This window comes from Lissotriton vulgaris, chromosome 4_1 (genome assembly GCF_964263255.1).
Source record: "Lissotriton vulgaris chromosome 4_1, aLisVul1.2, whole genome shotgun sequence".
Taxonomy (NCBI): Eukaryota; Metazoa; Chordata; class Amphibia; order Caudata; family Salamandridae; genus Lissotriton; species Lissotriton vulgaris.
Window position 1 is genome coordinate 839151148 of NC_141691.1, and position 26959 is coordinate 839178106.

The 26959-nt window shown below is 44.3% G+C and overlaps 1 protein-coding gene across 1 annotated transcript in view; it reads left to right on the forward strand.

The window, feature by feature from the left end:
- DTNBP1 (dystrobrevin binding protein 1) overlaps nucleotides 1-26959 on the forward strand; it is a 491566-nt gene that overhangs the window by 455821 nt on the left and 8786 nt on the right. Inside the window, exon 9 of the mRNA XM_086965159.1 lies at nucleotides 5129-5269. Coding sequence (XP_086821285.1) covers nucleotides 5129-5269 — 141 coding nt within the window. The remainder of the gene's footprint in view (nucleotides 1-5128; nucleotides 5270-26959) is intronic.

Below are 26959 nucleotides of genomic sequence, written 5' to 3' on the forward strand. Positions count from 1 at the left end.
ATTTCATAGAAACCAATTCAAAGAATGTCTTATTAAAATTGCCTTTGCATTTTTATTTTTAAGGTGTAAATGAGGTTCCTTTATTGCATGTGCATCGCATAGTTCTTTTCTTTCCATACTCGCACACACACACCCACTCTCCATACCCCCACACACACACTTCACAAATACACACAGTGGCAGTCGCTATAGGGTAGTTATAGCTAGGACCACATTTCCATAAGAAATGAACATTTTTGTTTGCTAATAATTTTGATGCTGTTTGACCAGTCTTTTATTGGAAACAAAACTTTCCAATAAAAAGTCTCATCTGCCTCGGCTCCTTCCTGAAAAGTTTCAGGGTGATCCGTCAAGCAAGGGCAGAGAAAAGGGGGGGAGTGGCAAAATGCATTTTTCCAACACAATTTCCTGTAGGAAAATTAGACATAGCTACAGCCAATATGGCTGAAAAAACTGCACCAAATTTGTCAGAAAACTAGATCTTTGCCCAGAAACTGTGCTTTTTGTGATTTGGTGTAAATCAGTTTAGTAGTTTGTGAGAAATTAAGGTTTAAAGATGTAGGCATATATAGGGACAAGGAGGATCCCCAGCCCCAACAGATCTAAATATAATAACTTATGTGCTGCCACCACATCTACAAAGATTGGCAGAAGCCATTTTAGGACTCGGGGACTCAATCTCCAGCCCTGCAAAAAATATTGTAAAAAAAAACATAGAGGGGACGGGTAGAGATACCCTGCTCCCGTAGGTCTATAGAAACATGCCCCCCCCCCCCCCATGCCCAATGGGGTAGGTGTTAAATTAGCAGGCACAGTGTGGAAGGGAGGATGATGACTGTGTCAGTCCCCCACTGACTCCAACCCCCATTTATTACTTGGGCAGTACAAAGTGGGGATATTGTCCCATGAAATTTCTGGTGACACCACACCTAATAGTGCCATTATCAGTGACATCTGAATGAACTAAGTATAGTTTATTTGTGTACGTTATAATGTAATGATATTGTTGTGTTGGGTCCACTTGTTTTTTTGGTATAAATATCGTGAAGTCCTGAAGAGCCCATTTGGGGGCCTGCTTCCAGGCCATTTGTTCAAACGCCATTGCTTCCTAAGAGGGCCTGCACCCAACCAAATAAAGGCCTAAGATCATTATACCTTTTTACTCTATTTTTAAAGTTCTTGAATTTCTTGGAACTCCCAAGTCCAAAGTCACAAATGTTTGTTAATTCACAAGCTTGTGCTATATGAAAATGTTTTTTATTGAACACCAGTGATTGACCTGTGCTTTACTTCATTCACTTGATATTTCATTCTTGCTACAGTGGTGCTTGTTAAGAGTATGATTGGTTTGCTGTTTTTGAAGCTTGTGAAGTAGTTACAATTTAAAAGCTTGCCAAAAATGGTACCCATTTCCAAATACAAAATGACACCTGTGTGCTCTAAAATTGTTTTAAATTTGCAACGACCACTGAAGACTTTTTTTCTTATTTGCAGTTTACCACATCTCTAGGCACACTTCTACCCCTTTTGTGACCTTAAACCTGCAATTGGCACAACGCCTTAATTCAAGAGATTTATCAGTTAGCCATATTTTATGAAAAATTGAAACGTTATTGATAGGATTCATGAATTTCCAGATTGTGAATTTAACAACGAAAGCGAATTAACCCATCTGAAATCTTTTTTCAGATGCAAATATCGTAAAAACTATTAAGCGGATAAAAATAAAATACACTTTTTGCATCTAGTTCAGTTTGAATGCCAAGCTTGGTGTAAATCCTTTTGTGTGTGTTTTTGCTGTAATAGAGCAACATTTCCTCTGTGAATAAAATGTATAATGCATCATTTAGACTTCTTCTCATCCATTTCAGATTTTTCCCTTTGTTTGAATCTGTATGAAACCTGTCAACCCGAATCTTAGCTAGTCGCACTACGGTTGTACACATTTTTTTCAGATTCATCAAACGTTGCCAAAGTTATTAGCAGTCCTAAAAATGCACTTTCAATGAAAAGTGCAGCTGAACCATACCTAATGTCTTGGTAAGGCCTCTTTATATAATATTTTTAAATGTGTGTGGTTTTAACAGTATATTCCATATTAAAAGTACCCACTGTTCGCAGCATTGAATGCTCTCTAGCGAGTCAGCATCTTTGGTTTGCTGAAATCCTTTGTTTTTTCACAGTAAATGTTAGATGCTGAGGGGAAAATGTTACAACCTTTGCTGGCTTTTGAAAGTTGCCCAGTTTATCCACAAGTGATAGTGGTCAATGCAACGAAGAGTCAATTGAAAAGCTTTACTCTTACCCAAGTCTTTCTGACGCCTTCTCATACCTTAAATAGCTCTCAAAGACTTCCAAGCCCATTTACCAGCTCCTCAGTGTTCATGGAGGCACATAGTATAGTCACATCTCTCCCCAAGAAGATTCTTGAGGTTCATTGGAGACTTTTATATTGAGGTAGTATCCTTGACATTGAAACAGTGTCTTCAACATCTCTAGGGTTCTCCTGCTGTTAAGAGAGTTCCCTCACGTCTTGGGGTTTACTCTCTACCACAGATCCGTTTTGGGTATGCCAAGCAAATGAGTGTATCATGGGGTTAGAAAGCAAATTGTTTTTGAGTATACGAAGGCTTTGGTATAATAGACAAGAATGAAAGAGACTGATGTCATAGCATATAAATGCAGGTGAACTTATATAGAAATTCCAAGAATGGGGCTAACTAATGAAACCCTTACATAAGTCAAAAACACACAATATAACCCTTGAGAAACGTAACTGAGGAAAAACCAATCGGAACCGACCACACGCCACTGGTGTGTGTAACCATTTGCAGGAAAAGCAATAATCAAATAAAGATAATTTTTGATAAGTGATCTATTTTGAATACTGAATAAGTACAATTTGTAAAACCTACCTTTTCCCAGAAAGGAAACAAGAATATGGAACGTCAATTAGTCACAGCATAGGCCCACACTTGTTGTAGTTTGCCTGGCATACAGAACCACCACAAATACAGTCAATGCACTATATGGATATGTGACCTCACAATCACTGTCATGGAAATTAATTACAGAAGCAGAAATATCTATCAAGAATTCACTGCTGGCAAAACATATATTGTAGTGTATGTAATGATTTGTCCATGGAGCTTACCTTAGATAGAGCATAAATCCAGAATAGGCTGCAAAAATAAATGGCTCTTAAGGTCTTGTGCTTCTTATCAAAGAAACTGTGCAGCAAATTACCTCAAACCAGATCCATGAGACGATGACACAAGAATTATCCTTCACACCTAAGAATCTCAAGTACAAAATCTGTGACTGAGGATTGAATGAGATAACTTAGAACAGAAACATTGACTAATGATAATGAAGGTTTGCATTGTGTCACACAATGTGAACTAAACCGAGAAAAAGCCAAGAAAGAATTCAGAGAAAGCTAGACCTTATGAAACATAAACCATGAGACACCCCAGGTCTGGAACAATATTCCTGCATCAATCAAGATCACCACAACCCTACTGTAGTTTATGAAAGAGTTGAAGGGACTCCTCTATAAAGAACACTACATTGTGATGCAGTAACACCTCCCAGACTACCTGCCTGTCAATTCACGTGTTGGTTGTATCCTTGCCTTTGACCCTGTACAGAGTTTCACAGATTTGTGGCTAGGTTTGAACTATACAGATACAGCATACATTACACATACATAAATAAACCAGCAAAACCTAAAAAGAGGCATTAACACACACTGGATCATTCCTGAAAAAAGATCCATAGATATGCACATTAATATCAACAACATACCAGCGCGCATTAGAGTGTTGTGGTTGTCAAGCAGAGCCATCTGTGTACAATATTTGGTATGTGTAAGTTTTATTTCATTATAAACGTTACTTAAGTGTGGTAGGAAACGTGTTTTCCTTTGACATCTATTGCAGACATACCGCTGCACATGATAGGCATGTCATGATGCACATAGGAACATCAACACATAGCTATTTCCCCAGCAGTTATGTTGTTGCATATTTCATATCAAAGAGCATTAATGAACGGGACTACAAAGGTAATATGGCCACTGTATGCCTCCTGCTATCTTTTCAGCGAATGCCATATGTTTTTCTAGTAAGAGTCTATCTACACTTGCACTGGCAGTTCTGCTTCCCTTGGATCTTAGCTCGCTTGAACAGGTAGTTTCTCCTCCTTTGTCTCTCCTCCCCACCCCATAGAGCTCTACAGTGAAAACCAAGAATAGGATTTCTTGATTTAAAACAAGCACTTACAATGCAACGGTCTCGCCTTTGCAAAAGTTAGAGCTATTGACATTGTAAATGACAACATTTTTATGTATGTGTTGGTTTAGAAAACAGATAAATAAATGGGTTTGTCATTTACAATGCCAATAGATTAATCTCTCGCAAATCCGAGACCTATTGCATTGCTGTTGCATTTGTACAGAGCCACACACACACACACACACACTGCCATCGGTTTCCGCAAAGCATATTTTACAATACTTTTATTTCCGTTTGACCCAGGAAAGGCCCTTCTCTGCCCTTGAATCCTGCCCCATCGCCACACCGTGCTACCATGAGCCTGCACACCACACACCATACATCAGTGTTACCACAGCCCTCATATGAAACAGCTACAATAATCAATACAAAGTTATATATTTTTTCCGATTCATGGTTCAATCAAGTCAACACCTCCTTAGATCACAGCATATCACCAACTTAACTGAAGATCAGCCAGATCTCCCCCATAAGCAAAAAGCCTAATGTGGATCCCGTCAAACATTAAATTATAGAACAGTCACTAGTGTACCATAGTTTGTAATGATTCAAGTACTTTTATCATCTCCAATTCACATCAGTACCAAATCATCTGAACTGCAATTTATTGTACTAGCAACGTATAGTTGACCTGAAAATGGAGGAATGCTGTGAAACCTTTCCTCTTCAGGATTTGAGAGTGAAAATTTTAAAGAGCAAGGTAGACGAGTAAGGAAAATAATACTTTAATCACCAAGAGGTGATGTTCTGTGTAACAAATGGTACAATGAAATGAGCATGCTTTGCCTTCTTTACAACAGTTAAAGTTATACCTTGTTTTTATTCATCTGAAGATCCCATAGGAAGCATGTCATCCATGGAGGTAAATGTGGATATGCTTGAGCAAATGGATCTGATGGACATGTCTGATCAGGAGGCCCTAGATGTGTTCTTGAACTCTGGAGAAGACAGAACTGTATTGTCGCCATGTCTAGGTATAGTATGACTTCTCGAGATTCTTGTCTTTCTATAGTTGTATTATTTGTATTCACTGTTTGCCATGTTCAAATGTATTTTTTATATACTCTTAGCTTGACAATATATATTGGTCTCACAAAACACTAGAAGTCATCCCTTTGTGGGCCTGCCATCTAGAAATGTATTTTGTCTTAGATGCCATTATTCATATGTCCGAAAGGACAGCTAAAAATTAAAGGTCCACGTGGTGTGTTCTTGCTTTCAAGGAATTGTGGGATATTGTTGTGCATTTTTTGTGTGCTTCATTGTGCACCTATTGGTATTGAATCAAAATATTCAGTACCCAAAATACTGAATACATTTTTTTAAACAGAGTCACGAGAAAAAATGTATCAAAGTAAAGGCTCTTGAACAGAGGAAGATCAGCGTATGGAGAATGGTGTAAGTTCTTAGAGAGGCTAGTAGTAAGTTTGCAGATGTCATTAAGGGTTCTTTTTTTTGCTTTTTTATGTAGTGCAAAACTCAAGCCGAAGGTATTGGAACCCCTTACATGCACACCAGTTGCATTACAGAAGGACACATTATTTTTATGCACAGGGAGATTAATAGATTGGACCGGAATCACAGGATTTTGAGCCTAACGCAGACCTGATTCCCCGGTTCCAAAGACGTTTGCTCTGGCCGTTATGCCATATCCTTTCTTATACTATTTCAGTACTTTAAGGGGGAATATTAGTTAGGTTTTAGAAGTTTTGGTGCTTTGTATTTGTTGTCCATTCTTAATGTTTTCCAGAGATGAAAATACAATATAGATGTTGTTGAACTCAGTAATTTAACGCAGTAGTTTTGTAGTGCACTCCTAGCTTTGTGTGTTTTACTGATTCCATAATTCGGCAATGTAACAAGGGAAATTATTCCTCCCATGGCTATAACCATGGCTCAACTGCAGAAAGCGGATGTCAATCGCAGATCCGCAAGTTTGCCTGTGGTGCCTAGGTTCTGTTGATTACTCAATGTCATGTGACAAATGCTCTCTTTTGTAACTGAAGGTAACTAGAGAGCAGGGAGCAAAAATCAACATTGCAACACACAAGAATGGTGACATCACACTCAAAGTAGTTGTCTCTGTCCTCAGGACTCTCAGCTACTCCAAGACGTAGGGCTGCTGCTCTGCCAAGTTCCGCTTTCGCTCCAATACATCAGGTAAATTGAAATTAAAGTTGCACCATAAGTACAAAAAGACCAAGCGTGATAAGTCTACCGCCAATCTCAAAGAGAGAGAAAGTGTACAGTTGATACTAGAGTCCAAAGACCAGACTCCTTAGAAGTCAACTGACTTCAAACTCAATCTGAGGTTGGTCCTGGCATGTCAGGAGACAGAGGCTTTGAAGAAGGTCTTGCTGCAGATTTTCAAGCACTTTCGAGGCCTCCGTTGAACCTCTGCCAGCAGACACTTGCCTGGTTTCAACTGGCCCAGTTGCTCTTCTCTCTGCTCCTTGCTGGCACAAGCCCCTGCTTCCACTCTGGCCCCAGTGGCCACCCCAGTGCTGATCACGCCAATAACAACCCCAACTCTATTGGCGCTTACTCCAGATCCAGTCTTGATGCTAATTTATTCCCCCAGAGCTGACACTTGGCTTATGTCTCACTATGAAAATAGCCAAAGTGCATTCTCAGTGCCAATACTACAGGAAACTGGGGACCCTGTTTGGCTCGAATTCATATATAGTCCAGCAGCTTCAGACGTGCCACATGATGATGACAATGAGGAGGTAGACAACTTACTCCCCTCCACTATACTGATGTTGAATGGTGCATGGACATGCAAACTGCTAGTGGTCTGGACACTTTTACTGAGGCTGAATTAGAATCTTCACCCAGACAACCCACAGAGGAAAATGCACTATTCCGGTGGTTCTTGTTCGCTGAGCAGCGGAAGTACTAGATTAACACCTCCCAACAAATGAGACAAAAGCTAGGTAGGGTGTCAAAGTGCATTGATGCATTTGGTAAATGAGTTTTTAGGTCTCGGCTAGCGTAGGCTGCGCACATGCGCAGTCTCGCTGGCGAGATTTAATGACTCTGAGTAGCGAGGGTAAAGCCCGCCCCTCTTCTCCATTGGCTGGCCTACTAAACGGCGGCCAGCCATTGGAGAAGAGGTCTCAGTTATGTCATTGTCTCGCTCTAAGCCCCGTCTTTTTCGGATTGGGGGTGTGTTTTTTAGGTTTGTTCTACCCTCTTCCCCATTGGCTGTAATGGTAAACAACAAGTCAAAAACACGCCCGTTGTTTACACTCCAGCCAATGGAGAAGAGGGGAGAAAGAAAAACACGCCCCCAGTCTGGAAAGGACGGGGCTTAGTTCCTTCGTGTTTATCTATTTCTAGCCTCTTCCTAATCCTAGTCGCCTGCTCTCCCCCCACCCCTCTTCTCACCTCTCTCCTCACCTCTCTCCTCCTCTCCTTGGCTCTCCCGGGCTCTCCTGTCCCGGCCAATGTGCTCCCTGGCTGCCGCTGGGCTCTGTGTGTGCCTGCCTTTTGCCGAATCCTCCTCCCCCGGCCGAGACCGAGAAGGCTTCCTCCGCTGCCCCCGGTTGCATCCCCTGCTCCTTGCACCATGCCTCACTCCGGTGCTCAGGGCAGGGTCCCGCACACGCCAGCTGTTCTCGTTCACTGTGACTCTCCACACCGGGGGTGCAGCGACTGCGCAGGCAATATAGTGTCACCCTCCGGGATTGCCTGCCCGTCCCGCTCTCACGGGCCACCGACGCATTTAGGAGAGTACCTTGTAGCTGGGCGATCCCCCGTTTCCAGCCTTCGGCAACAGCGGCTCTTTACCCTCACACTCTGTGCACCGGTTCCAGTACGAGCGTTAGGCCTCCATTTTGTGAGCTCTGGCCCTCGCCGTAAACTGGAGCGTCCTCTTCAGCCCAGGGGGGGCGGTGGCCATATACCCCAAGCCCCTGGCTGAGCTGCTGTGGAGGACGTCCATCTTCTGTTCCGGGGTGGTGCAGGGTCCGCCCTGGAGGGACGCCAGACTCGCCTGCGCCCCATGAGTATCTTCAGCTATGCAACGCCTGGAACCTAGGTACAGTGTGTGTCTGCGTGATGTGACTATCTGTGTGATGTGACTCTCTGTGTGTGTGTGTGCTTTATTCTGTGTTTATTTATATCTGTATGCACCCGTGACTCTTTGTGGACGGCAGCATTGTGTGTGTGTGTGTGTGTGTGGTATAGTTATGCGGTGTGTGTGGTTTTTGAGGTTTGTGAGACTGTTTATTTTTCTCTGTGTTTGATGTATATGTGTGTGCCGGTGCCCTCCTGCATGGGAGAATGTGCGTGTATGTGGCATTTGTGGTGCCTCTGTGTGTTGTATTCATGTGCCTGGTGATGTTTCTTTGTATGTTCATATGTGCAGTGTGTTTCCGTCTGTATCGGCGTGTGTGCCTCTGTATGATGCGTCTGGTGTGCCTTTGTGAGTATATGTATGTGTGTGGAGAATCTAGGTTGCAAACCCTGCCTTGTTGGGAGTGAGTCAAAAAATATGTTCCAAAAGTGAGAAGGCTAAACATGCGCATGAGTGTGGGAGATAGACGATTGGGTGAGACTGGCTCAAATGTTAAATTGGGCCTTTGCAGGTTCAATTGGGAAGACCAGGAGGACAGGTCTGTGTGTGGGGAGGGGGGGGCACTCCGAGGAGGGCTGAGAACAGATTGAAAGTGACGGATGGGGTGGAGGGGCCGAGTATACACCTGTGCAGCGTCTGACTGGGACATAAACTAAACAGTGCCACAAAATAAAAGTCACTGCCATTATTGGATTAGATGGATACAATGTGGCACATGTTTGCAAACTGGGTTGGTTGTTAACTTGTTAAAATTCACCGAAAAATAATTCTACATTGTATTGACGTTTGAGCTTGTAGCGAGCAACGTTTGTTTCATTATTAGGGAAATCAGCAGTAAAAAACAGCAGACCACAAAGCAGGCCCTTAAACAACCCAAAAACCGGTCCACGCACAGACCCGCCTGTCGGGCAGTGCCCGTTTGCCCTACTGGCCACCCCAGGCCTGCATGACGGGCGAAGAAGGAAGGCTCAACAAGGGGTGCATGGGGGTGAGGTGTACACCGGGTAGGCGAAGAGAGGGTACGGCCAGTGTGAAGGGGCGACCGTGGCGTTACTGGGCAGAGGTGAGCTTGTGATATGGGGTAATGGGTGCCCAGGGCATGGACGCCAGCGCACAGGCTGACCTGGACTGAGGGAAGTAACGGGTGATCTCTGGGAGTTGGTGGGGGCCTTGAATGACCCATTTGTAAATAAGGTGAGTCCCTGGGGTGAAGGTGTGTGTGTGGCTCCGTGTGTGTGTGTGTGTGTGTGGCTCTCTGTGTATGTGTGTGGCTCTCTGTGTGTGGGTCTGGTGCAAATGCAATAGGTCTCGTATTTGCGAGAGATTAAGCTATTGGGATTATAAATGACAATGCCATTTATTTATCTGTTTTCAAAGCCAACACATAAATAAAAAGTTTGTCATTTACAATGCCAATAGCTCTAACTTTTCCGAAGGCGAGACCGTTGCTTGTTTCTTCTGTCACTTTTGCCTTCCAGTCCCTGAATGCGGTCTGTATCTTGGGCCAATAAGCACATGACCTTTGGGTCATGCCCAGTGACTTTTTAAATCAGTCCCTGAAGAATTCAGGAATGCCTTTACCAAAACAATTCACAATGACGAGGATGCTGCAAAATATGTATCTCAGATTCCTTACCTTTGAAGTTCCCAGGTGTCAGACTGGATCGGGCAGATTTTTGCATGAACAGTATCCCTGCACTCTGGTAGGTGACGTAGTTCGGCTCCAGCAGGCCGGCGGCTGTGCCAGAAGTGACGTCTGTGTCCCCTATATAGGCACCACCTTGGCACGCTGATGTCCGTTCTTTTTTTTCCCCCTCTGTCGCTTTTTGATGGACTTCATTCAACATTTTGTCTAAATCTTTTTTTTAGGAATTTTTGCTCCTGGTGTGTTGAGTTGATGTCTTTGAGAAAAACAGGTTTTAAACTGTGTGACACCTGTCAACGCGCCATGTCGGTTACAGACCCACATCTAGTGTGTCTGTGGTGTCTTTAGCCCGACCACAAAGGCTTTAAGGGAGTAGTCCCTGAAGCTGCTTGCAGCCTGGCAGGCAACGCTTCTTCACATGACTCCTCCGAGGTCTCAATCTCGGTCAAGAGGTAGGTCGCGGAACCACTCCAGGAGCCCCAAGTCGTCGTCTTCCCACTTCAGGTCATCAGGACATTCGGGAAAGAAGCACAAGAAGTAGAAGCGTGCTTTGACTTCTCGTCTATTGGCTTATGCGACGAAGGACCATCAACTTTCGAGGCATGGTTCCTCGGAATCATTGCCAGGGCAGACTCAGAGCCTCCAACCTTTTCCCGAAGCTAGAGCGACCCCGTTCAGATACTATAATTTTACAAGGCCATGCGCCTCATAATTGAGCAAAATGACTCTTATAGGGTGACTTCGGGCACCGTGGGGTCAGAGGGTTTCCCATTGGGTTCTGCACCAACAACTCCAATGGGCCCCCTCATCCGGACCAGCACCAGTTGTGCCACAGCGACTAATGCCGATGCTGCGAGCGCCCACTCGGTACGCCAGCCCCATTTACATCCACAAATTGATGCCTATTCTGGTGCCAACAGGACCCATGGGCCCTAGGTTGGTGCCTGAGCCCTATTCTGAGGGGCTAAGCTTCAGGGAGGAATGGGACAGGTAACTGGACCCTTTAGAAAACAAGTTTGAAGGGCAGAAAATGGACTGGTATGAGGAACTCAGGGATGCCACCTCCAGATACTGGTATGGTTTCCTCCCCCTACCGTGGCTGTGGAGGAGGGAGCATCCTATTCCATGGTGGTTAAGAGAGCGGCTGTAATCTTAGCTCTTGTGTTGCCCTCGGTGGCAGTCAAAACTAACATCATGACAAAAGTGCTACAGCCAGGAGCCTCCTCTTCCGAACCCATGCTCCCTTTCAATGAAGCACTTATGGATGTCCTACTGAGAACCTGTACCAAGGGGCACCTGTGATCAGGACAATTGCCTGCCGCCACCACCCTCACCTTGGGATCTGAGCTTTGTTACTCAACACCCCATCCCTGAAAGCTTGGCAGTCCAAGCCTCTACGTCCCATGGTATATTCCCGGCAGCACTTCCAGACATGGTATCCAAGAGGCTGGACAGCTTGGGGAAGAAGATGTTTTCTTCTACCAGCCTTGCATTGTGGTCAGTGAAAACTACATGCTTATAGGACACGGTTGCGCAAGTATTGCCACAGATCCTGAAGGAGGTCCAGTCCGTGCTCTCCCAAGCGGTCAAGAATAGGAGAGATGCAGCAAAGTTTACCATTCGGTGTGGTTTGGATACGACCGGCTCGCTGGGCTGAGCGGTTTCGACGATGTATGCCCCTAGATGCCACACCTGACTGGGAACGTTTGGCTTCTCAGGGGATGTCCAGGCTTTCCTAACCCATCTACATCTTTCACCACTTGCGACCGGATCCACTATCCCTTAGTGGCTTACCTGTCTGAACGAACTCCTCAGCTCTGACGTCCCCTACCTCGAATGCCTCTCCGCTCATCAGCAGCTCGGCTCGGCTACTCCACCGCCTCCAGGCAGACTGAAACTACTGTCCTTGCACCATCGGACATATTTCTACCATGCGGGACTGTTCTCCCCCCGAGGTTGTGCTGTGCGCCACCCGGCCCGCCTCCTCTGTAACAAAGACACCATTTGGTCCTGGCAGTGCGACTCCTCTGGCTGGTGAAAATATCCGCTATTCGTACGCACAGTCAGCATGGTAAAATATGATAATTGCCTGAATTAGCTTACCGGAACATCAGCGCTACCTGTTTGGATGCCTAGATATCGGCTGAGTGCCCTATGTCGACGGTAAAACTATATCTGAAGCTGGTGAGAAACGGGATGAGCGATCGGAACAAAATGGCGGCTATCGCTCCTGCCTCACAGTGAGTAAATGCCTGTCATCTCCTGTCGCCTGCACCGTGCACTCCTCAATGGTGAGCGATCTGGCGGATCTGAGATGAGGCATATTGTTTAACTGTGGCAGGCATGCTGGATTATATGCGCAGAAATTATATGTGTAAGAAATATTGACGAGCACCGGAGCTGTGCCCGATGTAAGATGGCGGCGCCGGCTGGCGGCCGATGCGAAATATAGGTCTGTCCTGCCGCCCAATAATTGGCGGTGCCAGCGCAGTTCTGCGAGGGGGGAGCTCCGATCCGAAGGCTTGAACATGAGATTGGACGCAGATGGGGCGATGTAGTGCGGCAGTGAAGACCGGATCCTGCTCAGCAGGACTTTTCTCCCTTCGCCTCTGCCTGACTCTAATATGGAGGCCGCGTTTATTTAAATGGCGGCGACCGCCGATACTCCCGTTTTGTGTGCTAGGACTGACTGCTTCTTCCAGGTTGGAGGGCCCACTGCTTGAGGCAATTGACATCCTGCTGTCTCCATACTCTTAAAATGGATGCGTACGGCCTGATCTCCTGAGACCCTGTTACTCATTTCAGCTTTGATGTGTTCCTGCGTATACACCACCCTCGTTGGGAGATCCAATGTTGCAAACTCATCTAGGCTGTTACATCCCATGAAGGCGACTATGACAGTCCTGGCGGTGGAGAAGGGGTGCGCGGGCTCCAGCCGCCATTCGTGTCACCTCTCCCCTACGAAGAACTCCTGCGTGTATTGCTGAGCCAGCACCCGTCCCACGAGCTGAGGAGTGGGACCCTCTATGATGTTTTCCTTCCTCCCCTGGTCGTTAATCATTGATCTCCCCAGGACCTCAACCACCCTTCGCCCGTCCCTGTCAAAGCCCACCCTCCTGGTCCTTTTCCCTGCTTACTTCCCTAGAAAGCAGAGACCTAGCTACTTTTGTATGATGCCCGGTGGAGCTACCGCGCGAGCTATAGGGGAGATTGACTTTTGGCTCCCTCCTTTGACTATCACCTACACAGCCGGACTTCGGTCAAACGCTCCCGCGTCTCTACTGACCTTATCTCCCCCCTCTCCGCTCCTACTCTTTCCAGCTTATGTCCTCTACCCTCACCTGCCCTTGCCCTTTGTCGCCACCCTTTTTTTCTGTGAACCTCTTTCCTCGCCACTTGAGACCAAACTATTTTGTCTGATGCCAGATGGAGCTCCTGGTTTAGCTATAGGGGAGATGGGCCGTGGATTCCCTCCTTGGTCGTCACCTACCCAGTCAGTCTTTAGACAGACTTCCTTTCGTCTCTACGGTTGTCTCTTCCCTTATCCTCACTTACTCACCTCCCCTACCCCTCACTACTTTCTCTCTCCTTTCTCTCCTCTCCTAATGTATTGCTGATTGTTTGATATTATGTTTACTTGTTGATCATTTTCTGGTATATTGTTGAACCACATTGTTGCACTTCCTATTGTTTCTCCTCCTGCATCCTCCCTCTATTTATGTCTCTTCTTCTCTCCTCTCTCAATGTATTGAGACTGAACTTTTGACTTTTGACAGACCTCTTTTGGTCTCTCCTTATTGTCTCTTCCCTTATCCTCCCTTTCTCACCTCCCCTGCCCCCTCCACTACTCTTCTCTCTCCTTTCTCTCCTTCCTAATTGTATTTCCTATTTTTCTGGATGTATTGTGTAATTGTTGAACTTTTTCTGTTACATTGTTGATTTTCATGTAAAGCGCTCTGATACCTTCGGGTCTAGCCAGCGCTATATAAAACTCTTTAAATAAATAAAGTCAAACTAATCGCTGGAGTACTGTAAGAATTCACGGGCTACGGCCAAGTCCTTGGGCCTCTCCGTTATCCTGTATCAACCCCAGTCTGTCTATCACCCTTCTTATGGCTACAGAAGGGGATTTCAACCACGCCTCCCTACTCTAGCCACTGCCCAATGAACGCTTCCCAGTCTTTGCGGGGGCGAGGACGCGGTTCATATCGATCCCCTTGGTCAGGTAGCCAGAGGTCTGCCAATACCCCTGCAGATGCAGCCTCTAAGCTGTCCTAATCTTGCCAAACAAGATAATGGGCAGCCTGTTGGTGGCAGAATCAGCCGTTATCTCCACCACTGATAGTCCATAACATTGAACAGGTGGATTTTACAGATTATTCTGCAGGGCTACTCCCTTACCTTCAAATCCTCCCCTCCCCCTTTGTCTCCATCTCCTAGTCGGCTGACGGAGGATCATTAGTCTTGTCACGACTGTCTTGTCCAAAGGAGCCATAGAGAGAGTTTCGGTGTCGGGAGTAGGCAGTATTTGCTATTCCCACTACTTTTTGATTCCCCAAAAAGAACTAGGCGATCCGCCCCATTTCAGGTCTGAGAACCCTCACCCTCAACCTCTTCCTCAAGAAGGAGAAGTTCAAGATGCTTACTTTGGCTCAGGTATTGTCTGCCCTGGACCCAGGAGACTAGATGGTATCTTTGGACTTACAGGACGCCTATTTTCATATTCCCGTCCTGCCTGCCTATTGGTGCTACCTGCAGTTTACAGTAGACCACGAGTACCTTACTCCCCTTTGGCCCTACCAGCGGCCCTAGGGTGTTCACCAAGGTGATGGCAGCAGTCGCAGCTCATCTACGCAGATCAGGGGTGCCAGTCTTCCCCTATCTCGACAACTGGCTGCTGAAGGCAGGATCGCCCCAGGCTGTCATCGCTCTTCATTAAACTACGGCAAACCATCTTCATTCGCTGGGGTTCACTATCAACATGCGGAAGTCACACGTGACTCCCTCTCAGACGCTCCCTTTCATTGGAGCTGTCCTGGACACAGTGGGGTTTCGGGCTTATCCTCCCAAGCAGTGAGTCCAGGATACTGAAGCTATGATATCGATATTTCAGTCTCTATCATGGATTTTGGTGAGATTTCTGAGGCTCCAGGGCCTCATGGGCTCCTGTATCCTACTAGTGACACATGTCAGATGACATATGCAGGCTCTACAATGGGACCTAAAGTTCTGTTGGGCACAGTACCAGGGAAGTCTCTCCAACACAGTCCAGATCTCAGAGAGAACTGCAAAGGACCTGCAGTGGGGGTTAAAAAACTCCGATTGGAAATGGCTCTTTTTGCAGGGCTATCCTCAAACATTTTGTTTCTTGCTCCTATTTTTTCCTAACCTGTTTTTGTTGGTTTTAGGACACTGGGTACTTTACCACTGCTGATCAGTGCTAAAGTGCATATGCTGTCAGTGTAAATTGTGTTATTGATTGGTGTTTCCATGATTGGCATATTTGAGTTACTGGTGAGTCCCTAGTAAAGTGCCCTGAGAGTGCCAGGGCCTTTAAATCAAATGCTACTAGTGGGCGTGCAGCACTGATTGTCCCACCCACAGAAGTAGCCCTGTAGAAGTAACTCAAACCTCCCACTGCACAGTCTGCAACTGCCATGTCGACTTGGCAAGTTACACCCATGTGCCAAGCCTTCATCTTCCCTTTTCTTACATATAAGTCACCCCTAAGGTAGGCCCAGGTTACCCCTTTGGGCAGGATGTTGTGTATGTTAAAGGTAGGACATGTACCGGTGTGTGTGACGGTGCAGAGTAAGAATATCAATGTAAAAATATCAACTTACACAAATATCATGGGTCATAAATATCGCCAGAGAAAATATCGTGGTAAAGAATATTGATTTTAGGTAAGTAATATCGATGTAAAAAAGTGTTTAATATCGTTTGCAAAAATATAGTTACAAATCTCGATTTTTTTTTTTTGTTTTTTTAAATTATTTTTTATTAACCTCTTAGGTGCTGCGCCTATTCCAACGGCCGACGGCACCACTACCTCAGGAGTGCTGCCGTCGGCCGTTGGACGTTCGAACCTCACCTGCGCAATGGAACGTTCAGCACTGGAGCTGGACGTTCCATAGCTGCTAAGAGGTTAATGTTATGTATTTTAGTATATATTTTATGTGTGTGATGTTTGTTTTTGGTATAAGAATTGTTTGTATTTTTATTATGTGTGTTAAAATTTTAGTAGTTATTAATTTTTTTTTTATTGAATTTTGCGTTTTTAGTTCCGTAGCAGGTTGTGGATTTATAGGGGTGTATAGGGGAATTAGGGTGGGAAGTAATTTAATTCTATAAAATGTATTGATTATTTATAGTAGTTATTAAATTTTTTTTATTTGAAATTTGTGTTTTTAATTCCGTAACTGGTTGTGGGTTTATAGGGGAATAGGGTGGAAAGTAATTTGATTATATAAAATGTATTGAAGAATTTTTATTTATTATTATTTGTTTAGTTGTGATGTTATAGTGTTAAATGTGTATATTAATTTATTAATAGTTGGTTAATAATTAGTTGTGAATTAATTTAAATTAATTAGTAATTATGGTAATTGTGTAATTAACTTTAGGTGTGTGTTGTGGTGTTTATCGGTGTAAATGGTGTGAAAGGTGAGAAGTAATTAATTTTATTGATGAATTATTAGTTATTTGTTAATTGTAAATGGTGTTAAGGGTGGGAAGTAATTTTTTTTTTATTTATGAATTCAATATTTTTTAATTAATTTAAATTAATTATTTAGTAATTAATTATGGTAATCGTGTAATTAGTTTTAGTTTTTGTGGATATTATAGTCTCAAAGAATGTGTACTCAATAAATGTTTATTATCTTTAGGATTATTTAGTGATCTAGTGGTCTAGGGTAGAAAATAAAAGAAATACAAATATGTTATAAATAGTTTGTTTGTGAATATTTGCTCCTTTTAAAATAAATCTTATTTATATATGTATACGTTTAAAAATATATATATTTGTACCGTTTTGGTATATGTAATTAACATTATAATATGTGTTCTTTTTATATGTTTAATATATTTAATTGTATATTTTTTAAATATTGTTTATTTTTAAGATTTCTTTTTTTTTAAATGTTTAAATGTTAATATTAATTTTTGTCTCTCTACTATCCAATAGTTTCCATACTGTTGCACTCATTGGAGTGGGAATAGTCATTTTTACCCCTCCGCTATCCAATACTTTCTCTACTGTTGCACTCACTGGAGTTGTAATAGTTAGTTTTACCCTTCCGCTATCCAGCACTTTCCCTACTGTTGCATTCACTGGATTGGGAATAGTAACTTTTGCCTCTCCGCTATCCAGCACTTTCCCTACTGTTGCACTCTTTGGAGTGGGAATAGTCATGTTTACCCCTCCACTATCCAACACTTTCACTAGTGCTGCATTTATTGCAGTTGGAATAGTAAATTTAATTTTTTCGCTATCCAACGTTTTCCCTACTGTTGTATTTATTGTCTTGAAAAATGTACGCGTTATAAGTTTGTTACAATAGTTTACTGTATTAATTAATTATAGAATGGTTTTTTTAACTTTAAATTATTGATATAATGTATATATTTAATTTTTATATAATTTAAAAGTTTAAAAATTAAAGATAATATTTATACATTATTTTAAAGTAAATATACGTATATGTATAAATTATGTTTGCGTGTTTATTTTTTTTATTATGTTTAATTTGTATATTAAGTTAAAATGTATATTACACTTAATTAATTTTGTTAAAGATAATATTAATCTTTTATGTATATAATATATATTTTATTTAGATTTTTAAATCGATATTCTTTACATATATGTTTTTAACTTTGATATTTTTGATTCAATATTTTTGTAGTTACCTGTTTAAGTGTAGGGTGTCGATATTTTTACTATCCATTTTTTCTCTCGATATTTTTAACATCCATGTTTTTACCATTAATATTCTATCAGTGATCCGTGTGTGACATATCCTGGTAGTGAATTACAGTGCATTTCGTTTTTCACTATGGAAAGGCTATCTGTGCTATAGGGTAGAATGGGAGTTTATTTATAACAACTTACAAATGTAACTTTCCATTGGGACAAGATAGCAAGGCAAAGTTTAGTAAGCCTGAACTCCGAATGTAAAAATGCATCCTTTAATAAAGATGATTTTTATGTTCTGTATTTTAAAATACCACTTTTAGCCATTCTATGTGCCTCTGCTGGTTTGTGTATGGACTGTCTGGCTTTGGAGAGACGGGGGTTGGGAGGTGCATTCTCTTAGATGCGGGCGGGAGGGTTGATGTGTGTCCTGCCTTTTTCTGAATGAGTTTGAGCTGGGCTGAATAGACCTGGGATGCATTCAGAGTAGTGGGAGGAGTTTTCACTAGCACCTGAATAGGCCCTGTCTGCATTTAGAGTGGAGGGAGGAGATTTCCCTTACACCTGAATAGGCCCTGTCTGCCTTGGCCAATGCTGTCTCTGCCTCCTGCCAAGAAGCTGGGCCTGAGAGAACAGAACTGGTTTGGACTAAGCACAGACTCTCTGCCTGAGAGGACAAAGGGATTTTGAGTATAAATATTGGGGCCCAGAACTTTAGAACTCTTTTGGAACCAAGAAGATTGCCAAGAAGAAGAGCTGGAGAATATGAGGAGGGACTACCACTTTGCTGTGTTGGCCTGCAGTGGCTGCTTCTGTCTTGGGCAGTGAAAGGACTGTACTGAACTTTCTGCAACTTCCTTTTGTGAGTTTCTCCAAGGGCTTGAGGTAGAGTTTGCCCCCTGTTCAAGAAGTCTCAGGAACAGCAGACTTCAAGTTCATCCGTTACCTGTTCTGGAGACTGTGTGTTTTGAGCTGCAACAGAAGAAGAAGCAACCTGACACCGTCAACTACACCACTGCCGACTCTGTGTCCTGAATGCACCGCAGAGGGCACTGCTGCACTTTGCACCAAAACCCTGATCTCACCGACTGTGCCACCCGATGCTGCCAAGGAGCTGCTGCTTGCACTGCAACCTGTGGGTCCGCACTCCGAACCTACTCACTTCACACCGTCGCCCTGGTATCAACGACGACAACGCTCCATGCTAACATTGACGCCTGCAGATGCTGGCTCTTTGGGGCTCATCGATAGGTCACGATGCCCTGCATTTCTAAAAGGTACTGTTTTGCAGGTTTTCTTGACACCGTAGCTGGTCCTCAAAGCTGCGGTCAGCCAGAACTGTTTGGATTTGCTTTTTCAAGACGCCGTGATAGCCCCAGATGGAACTATTGATTTCAAGGAACTCTATTTTGAGCCTATTTGGATTATTGAAGATTTCTAAGAACTGTATGGTTGTTTTTTATAGTTTTGTTTTTGTTTTGGATGTATACAAATATTGGATATATTTCTAAATTGGTGTGGTGTCCTTTTGTAGTGCTTTCACTGTATTAGTCTTGGTTATGTGCAAATGCTTTGCACACTGCTTCTGAGATAAGCCTGACTGCTCGTGCCAAGCTACCAAGGGGGTGAGCAGGGGTTATTTTAGGAAAGTAACTCCCTTATCCTGCCTAAGAAGAAGGTTCCCTACTTGGACAATTGTACCTAACTAGAGACCTCCATTTCTAACAGGCAACCTTCTGGAGCAGGGGAGATCATAGGACTCTAGTCTCCAGCAAAATCCGGACTCCGCATAAACATGCTAAAGCTCTGAGCGATCCAATTGGCATTGAAAGCCTTTCTACCCTCTATCTAGGGAAGACTGAGACAAGTGTTTACTGAACACACCACCGCCATGTGGTACTGCAACAAACAGGGTAGGGTCATGGACCCTTTGTCAAAAGACCCTGCATCTCTGGAAATGGCTGGACCAGCAGGGCATAACCCTGATGGTTCAACACCAGGCAGGTTCTCTGAACACCAGAGCGAACGTACTCAGCTGTCGATGCCTAGGGGATCATACATGGCATCTTCATCTAGAGGTGGCACAAGGTCTCTTTCAGCAGTGGGAAGAGCCTTGGTTAGATCTGTTCTGCTCTGACGAGAACGCGCAATTTCAACAGTTTTGCATGCATGAGTTTCGAAAGGTGGCTTTCCTCCGAGACGCTTTTCTTCCTGAGTGGAGCTCAGGCCTCTTGTATGCCTTTCTGCCCATATCACTTCTGCCCAGATTTCTCAAGAAGATCAGGAGCAAACAGGCCCAAGTCATTTTTGTGGCACCAGACTGGGCAACGTGAGTCTGGTATCCCGAGCTTCTCCGCATGAGCATCAATCCTCCGATCAGGCGCTCCTTCAGTAGGATCTTCTGTTGCAGCAGCAGGGGAGGGTCCTCCACCCAAACCTGTCCACTCTTTACCTTCTTGCACGGAGATTGAGCGGAGACAGTTGACAGCTTTTGACCTTCCTCCTGAAGTCTGCAGTGTTACAACCCACGTACCCAAAGGGAACCTCAGATCTTCCAACCTCGCACTGGCGAAACCCTGCGCATCCACAGAGCCAGAGTAGGCCGAAGATCCTTCTCCCACATTGCGGCCAAGACCAGGAACGTGCTGCCGGCAGACATCAGATGCGCCCCCTCCCTGAATACCTTCAGAAAGACTCTAAAGACCTGGCTCTTCGGCTAAACAGAGCTGCTGATCCCCGCCCCTCCCCCCTCAGCGCCTTGAGACCCCCAAGGATGAGGAGCTCGCTTATAATACCCCGATTGATTGATTGATTGATTGATTGATTGATTGATTGTGGCAGCCAGGCTTCCCTTCACCAAGACGGGTTACGATTGCTAATGGAACAATTTTGTATTATATTGTAAAGAAAAGTTTACCCCACTTTCTGCTTCTCTTTCTAAAGTCCTTCTCTTTATTTTTACCCTTCCTCAGCAGAGCGCTGCTCTGGGCACTCTAATTGGTTACCTTTCTGCTCTGTCTGCCTTTTCGTGGTTGCCTGACCAACCCTCTTTATATAAGTCCCCTATTGTTAATAGGTTTCTTAAAGGTATTGTAAATATGTTTTCCCCCTCTCCTTTTAATTATGCCTCAGTGGGACCTTAATTTGATTCTCACTTTCTTAATGTTTGCTCCGTTCGAGCCTCTTTGTAATTGTTCCCTTTGGCTGCTCACCATCAAGACAGCCTTTCTTGTTGCAATAACATATGCCCCAAGGGTGAGTGAGCTGCAGGCTTGATCATCCAAGCTTCCATTCCGGTCTCAATCCCAGACAAATGTGTGCTTCGTAGTAGGGCCTCTTTCCTGCCAAAAGTAATAACAGCATTCCATATGGGCAAATCTGTCACCTTGCCCACTTTCTACACATCCTTCAAAAGAAGAGAAGTGACTCCACCATCTTGACCCAAAAAGAACTTTCTCATTCTACCTTGACCACACACTAGTTCCGGGTGGATGGCCAACTCCTATTTGGGTATGTTGGCGCGAAGAAGGGTCAGGCGGTACAGAAATAAAGCGATTCCCACTGTGTCATTTTCTGTATTAAAATTTGATACTTACAGGCCGGGAAGCAGCCCCCTGAGGACTTAAAAGCCATTCCACCAGGGCTAAAGCTGCACCACTGTGTTAGCATGTGGAGTCCCAGCCCTGGACATTTGTTAGGCAGCAAAGTGGGCACCCATGCACACATTTACCAAACACTACTGCCTGTACAGTCAAGTCTGCAAGGATGGGCACTTTGCCTGTTTGGTCCTGCAGGACTTTTTAGTTTAGAATTTGTCTGCAGCCCACCACCGGGGATGGTAATGCTAGAGTACTATTAAAAGGTAAGGAATCTGTAGCTAGATGCCTCTATCAGATGAGCAAGTTACTTACCTTTGGTAACGCATTATCTGGTAGAGACTAAATCTAGCAACAGATTCCTTACCGACCCACCCATCCTCCATGCTCTGCGGACAAGTTTCTAGAGTGAGGACTGATCCCTTTCAAGGTCCTAGTTTGGGCGCACCAGTCTCGGTACGTTTTATGGCTCCACGCTCCTGGTGTGGAAAGTTGTGAAAAGTAATTTATGTCAGTGCACCAAGGTGGCACCTATGTAGGTCATGCTGAGGCAATTCTGGCACAGATGACCCCATCCAAAGCCGATCAACACCACCTACCGGCGCACAGGGTTAATGCTCATGCAAAAATCTTCCGGATCTAGTCTGACTCCTCAGAAATTTAAAGCTAATTGTTCTGCGGCTAGATCTTGTGTCTACCAGAAAATTTGTTACTGAAGGTAAGTAACTTGTTCTTTGAGGGCTGACCTTGAAACAAGAGACTGTGAGGGCCCCTTTATGGGAACCAGTGTTGTTATTAGGCCCCATATCTGATGCGTGCCACCTTACTAATGGATGTGTGCTTTGATGGTTTCAGACTCTTCAGAGTAAAGGCTGGCTTGGCTCTTGAGCGACAGTCGCACCACAACCCCCTCTTTAGGCTTACTTTCACTGGTATGTTGGTTCCACCATTCATAAAGGAAATTTAGAGGATACTCCTGTGGCCTAGAGTCTCGAAAATGACATCCCTCACAATTATGCAGCACCCATCCCGGACGTTTCGCATTCTCAGAGGACGTGGTGGTAGCCGCGGTTGTGGATATCACCCTAGACTGCAATCATCATCCTCCTCCTCCTTCTCACTACTGCAGCAGCTTCCAAGCCGCTTTGGTTTCCCCTCCAGTAACATGCTCCCAGTACTAGATTTTTCCTACATGGTTGTAAATCAATTACTTCAGATCAGTAGGTACTAGGAATTGTTCAGAAAGGTTATGCCCTATCATTCACATTTCGTCCATACCCCCATATCCCACCCATTCCTGCTCAAGCTTAAGCGTAGTGTGCCACCATCCTTCTGCAGGAAGTCCATTCACTTTTGGCCAAAAAGGACACAGAGAGGATACCTGAAGTGGAGAAGGGCAACATATGTTACTCCCTCTACTTTTTGTTCCCCAAGCATGTTATCGGACTTTGGCAGATTGTTACTTCCTCCAGAGGGACACATTTGAAATGCTTTCTCTAGAACACGTTCTTTCCACCTTGGATCCAAGAGACATAATTGTATCCATGGACTTGCAGACGGCATACCTTAATATTCCCATCCTTCACTCTCACCAAATCTATCTACAGTTCATCTTGGGGTCAGAGCATTTCCAATTTATCCTTATACCCTTTGGCCTTAACTCGGCCCTTTGGTTGTTCACAAAAGGTGTGGCTGTAGGTACAGCCAACCTTCGGACGACATGGTTACTTGTATTCCCATATCTCGATGACTCACTGCCTATGGCAGGCTGGCCACGGTCAGTCGAAGACCACGCCCACCACCCTTCTTTCGTCCCCAGGATTTTCCAGCTGCGAACTAATGTCCCATTTCATGATTATGCAGAGTTCCCTTCATCCGGGCCATTCTGGACACTGTAGCGGTCAGGCCCTTTCAACTCCTGAAGCGAGCCCTGGATGTTTAGGACATGACCTCAATGTATCCAGCTCAACCCTGGTCTTCAGTGAGGATGTTACTGAGATGACTTGGACTCCTGGCTTCATGCATTCTTTTGGTCTTTCATGCCTGCTGGCACACACAGGCCTTGCTATTAAACTTCCCTTTCCAATGGGATCAGCACTGGGACTGCCTCCCGGACAACATCTACATTTCAAAGGATCCCTTCTGTGGTTGCAAGTGGACACTACTTTGTTATGTGGCAGGGGGTTCTCACTACCCCTAGTGGAGGACATTCATGTGACATCTGCAATATCTCTAGGTGGGAGAGGCAGAGATCAGAGGCTTCCTTTTTCCCTGTTGAACAAAAGCTCCCTGTCAATCATCCGGAGCTATGTGCCAGTCGGCCTGCTCTGAAAATTGTTTTCCCGTCCATCTGGCTTGCCAGACCAGGTGTTAATGGTTAACTCAACCTTCATGTGATATTGAGGAAGATCAGAACAGGCCTGATTCAAGCCACCTTGATAGCTTCAGATTGGACCAGTTGAGTGGGGTACCCTGAACTGGTGCATCAAAGCATTTGCCCTCTGATCTTTCTTCTTCTGTCAAAGGACCTTCTGTTTCAGCACAAGGGTGGGGTCCTGAACCCACATTTTCACAACCTACACCGTCATGCTTGGAGACTGAACGGTGACAGCTGATCAGCTTTGACTTACCTGCTAAAGTAATAGATATTATCTGGGCAGCCTGACGTTCTTCAATTAACTCCATGTATTCAGGACATTGGGTGACATTTGTGGCCTGGTATAGGGAATGTCAGCTTGATCCTCTGCAAGACAAGTTATCTTTATGTTGTGCCTTTTATTTTTTACAGAGAAGGGCTTTGGGGGGGCACAATTAAAGGAGTTACGTTGGCGGTCTCTGCCTTCTCACATTTACCTGATCATCCTTTTTGTCTGAGTCATTAGTTGAGATGCGATTCCTTAAAGGACTGACGCACATGTGTCCATAACTATCATTATGCCTCAATGGAACGTAACCTTGATACTCACATTTCTGGTGTGCACACTGTTTGAACCCTTGCACGTTTGTTTTCTGTGGCACCTCAGCACTAATACTGTTTTCGTTATCAAAATTACTGCTGTGCTCAAGAGCTGCAGGCACTGTTTGTGCAAATTTCGAGCAGCACTTTCTTTCCTGTCAAATTGGTGCTTAGAACTTGTGCTTTTTTAATGCCAAAGGTTGTATCGCCATTACACATGGGTCAATCCATTACCCATCATACTTCTGTCTCTCCACTCTCAAGAGGAGAAGTTTCATCAGGTAGACCCAAAGAGACCTCTGTACTTCTACATTGGGCACACATGAGTACCGAGTAAATGGACAGCTTTTTGTGGGGTACACTTGTGCTAAAAAGAGTAAGGCAGTACATAATCAAAGACTATCCCACTGGACGTGGATGGTGGGGCGGGAGGCGGGGAGGGTATCGGAAAGAGGAGATTAATTAAGTAATAAAAAGGACTTACCTTTAACAGCCGGATGCCTCTCCTCCGTCCTTGTTCTCTTCCTTTCCCAGCTGGCAGCAGGAAGCACCCGGGCAGACAGACTCCCCTGAACCAATCACAACGTTGTGATTGGTCTGAGCGCCATGGATCGGCACTCAAACTGCAACAGGGAGCCTGTGCATGTTCCTGATCAGGGTGTGTAATGCAGCCTGTTCATGTTGATGGAAGTCTTCATATAAGAACAGTGTAGTAAAGGTTAATGTAGGTTCTAATTTGAAAACATATTTCTAAATGGTGATACCCTCTGACGTGTACCTTCTTGCTAACGGTGGCCAGCATTCAATGGAACCATTGAAGTTTAGGGAGCAATCCATTCATATTGATTATAGAGTCACAAGAACATTCCCTTTATATTTGAAAAAAAGGACATATGGATTTTCAGTAGTTTTCAAATATAGATGGTCCGACGCTTCTTTGATATGCCTATGTAACTGTGGTTTGTAGATCTCAACTTACTGGCCAATTAAAGGGTTGCGGGCCTCATGAGAAGGTGGAGATCAAAAAGTGCTTTCACAGGAACACAACTGCTTGTTTGTTTTGTGTAATTAAAGAAAACTTAAACTGTATAGGGAGTTGGAAGAGGGGTTCTGGCTGATAGGACTAATAGATCTGAACATCATTCGAGCACTGGAATGCTCTAATGGAGTGTCAGTGGACATAAACACTAATCTAGTCCTGCTGCTGCCATCAGCATTACAGTGGCATGTTCCATCGTCTCTCTCACTCTCCCCTGTCTCACCTCAGGTTATATGGAGTGACAGTGCCAAGGGAAAGAGTGCAGGACTCCTCATCCTGTGGCTCACACTGTCACTGGTATGCAGATAGCGCATATAGAATCCACCATAACTATAACTATAGTATGGGATGTCTCCACCGGTCCTGTGTCTTCCTACAACTTACCAAACTAAGCAAAGCAATTTGACAGAGCAGGGGGATCATATGGGTGTTGAGGCTCCATTCTCCCTTGCTTGACCGCTCCTGCTGCTGTTTCATTTCATTTACTCCAAAGTTGTGCATACAAGACTTCACAGTACCTGACAAAGAAGGGACAGCAGCAGCTATTACGCATGGGAGCGAGAGAAGCTTTGAAGAGTCGAGGGGTCTTGTGACAGGCTTTTTAAACAGTATTTATTTAGGACTTTGGGCCCTCATTGGGTGTTATGTCCTAATATCTTTATCTTACTGTAGAATGCTATATTGGCCATTAAAGTTCCATTACCATGTTATTGACACTCACCTTCGGCTCGGACCAGTAATTCTTCTTCAGGCCTTTAAAGGTTGATATTGCTCAATGCAGAAGGATGTAGTAACCTCCCCTTAAATTACTTACTATTTTATATGATAATTTCTCATTGTACTTTGAGTATAACTATTAGTAATACCTCATTTCCTGATAATGCCATATACGGGTGAATGATAAAAAATGATGATCTGATCAAGACTTCTAGCTGCAGGTTCCTAACCTTTTGAATATTCCCCAGCTGTCACACTGGATCCGGAAACTTTTCCTTAGTGACTCTATGTGCCAGAAAGTGGTGATGTGCAGCTCCACAATGATTCTGTTTTGCTCCAGAATGGACGTGCAGGGCCTAAATAGACACCACTCCAGTGCACTGGCATCAGTTAATTTTTTTCCATGTCTCTAGACGCGGTTTCGGAGCTTTTCTCGTTTTGCAGTTTTTCTACTAATTTCTTAACATTGTGCAAGGGATATCACCTCTAAAGATGACCAGTTTTAAACCCTATTAGTACTGTCGCAAACAGATGTCTTTTGACAAATCAGATCAGGTTTGCCTGTGGTGTCTGGGGACAATCCACTATTCCAAGACCTTTGGAGACTACATATCGATGAACCCAAAGGCTATCAGGGAACATAAGGCGAAACTCTGCTGTGCTGGGGCCACTCCAAGTCCAAAGCTCTATCCTGCTCCCAGAGTCGACACAG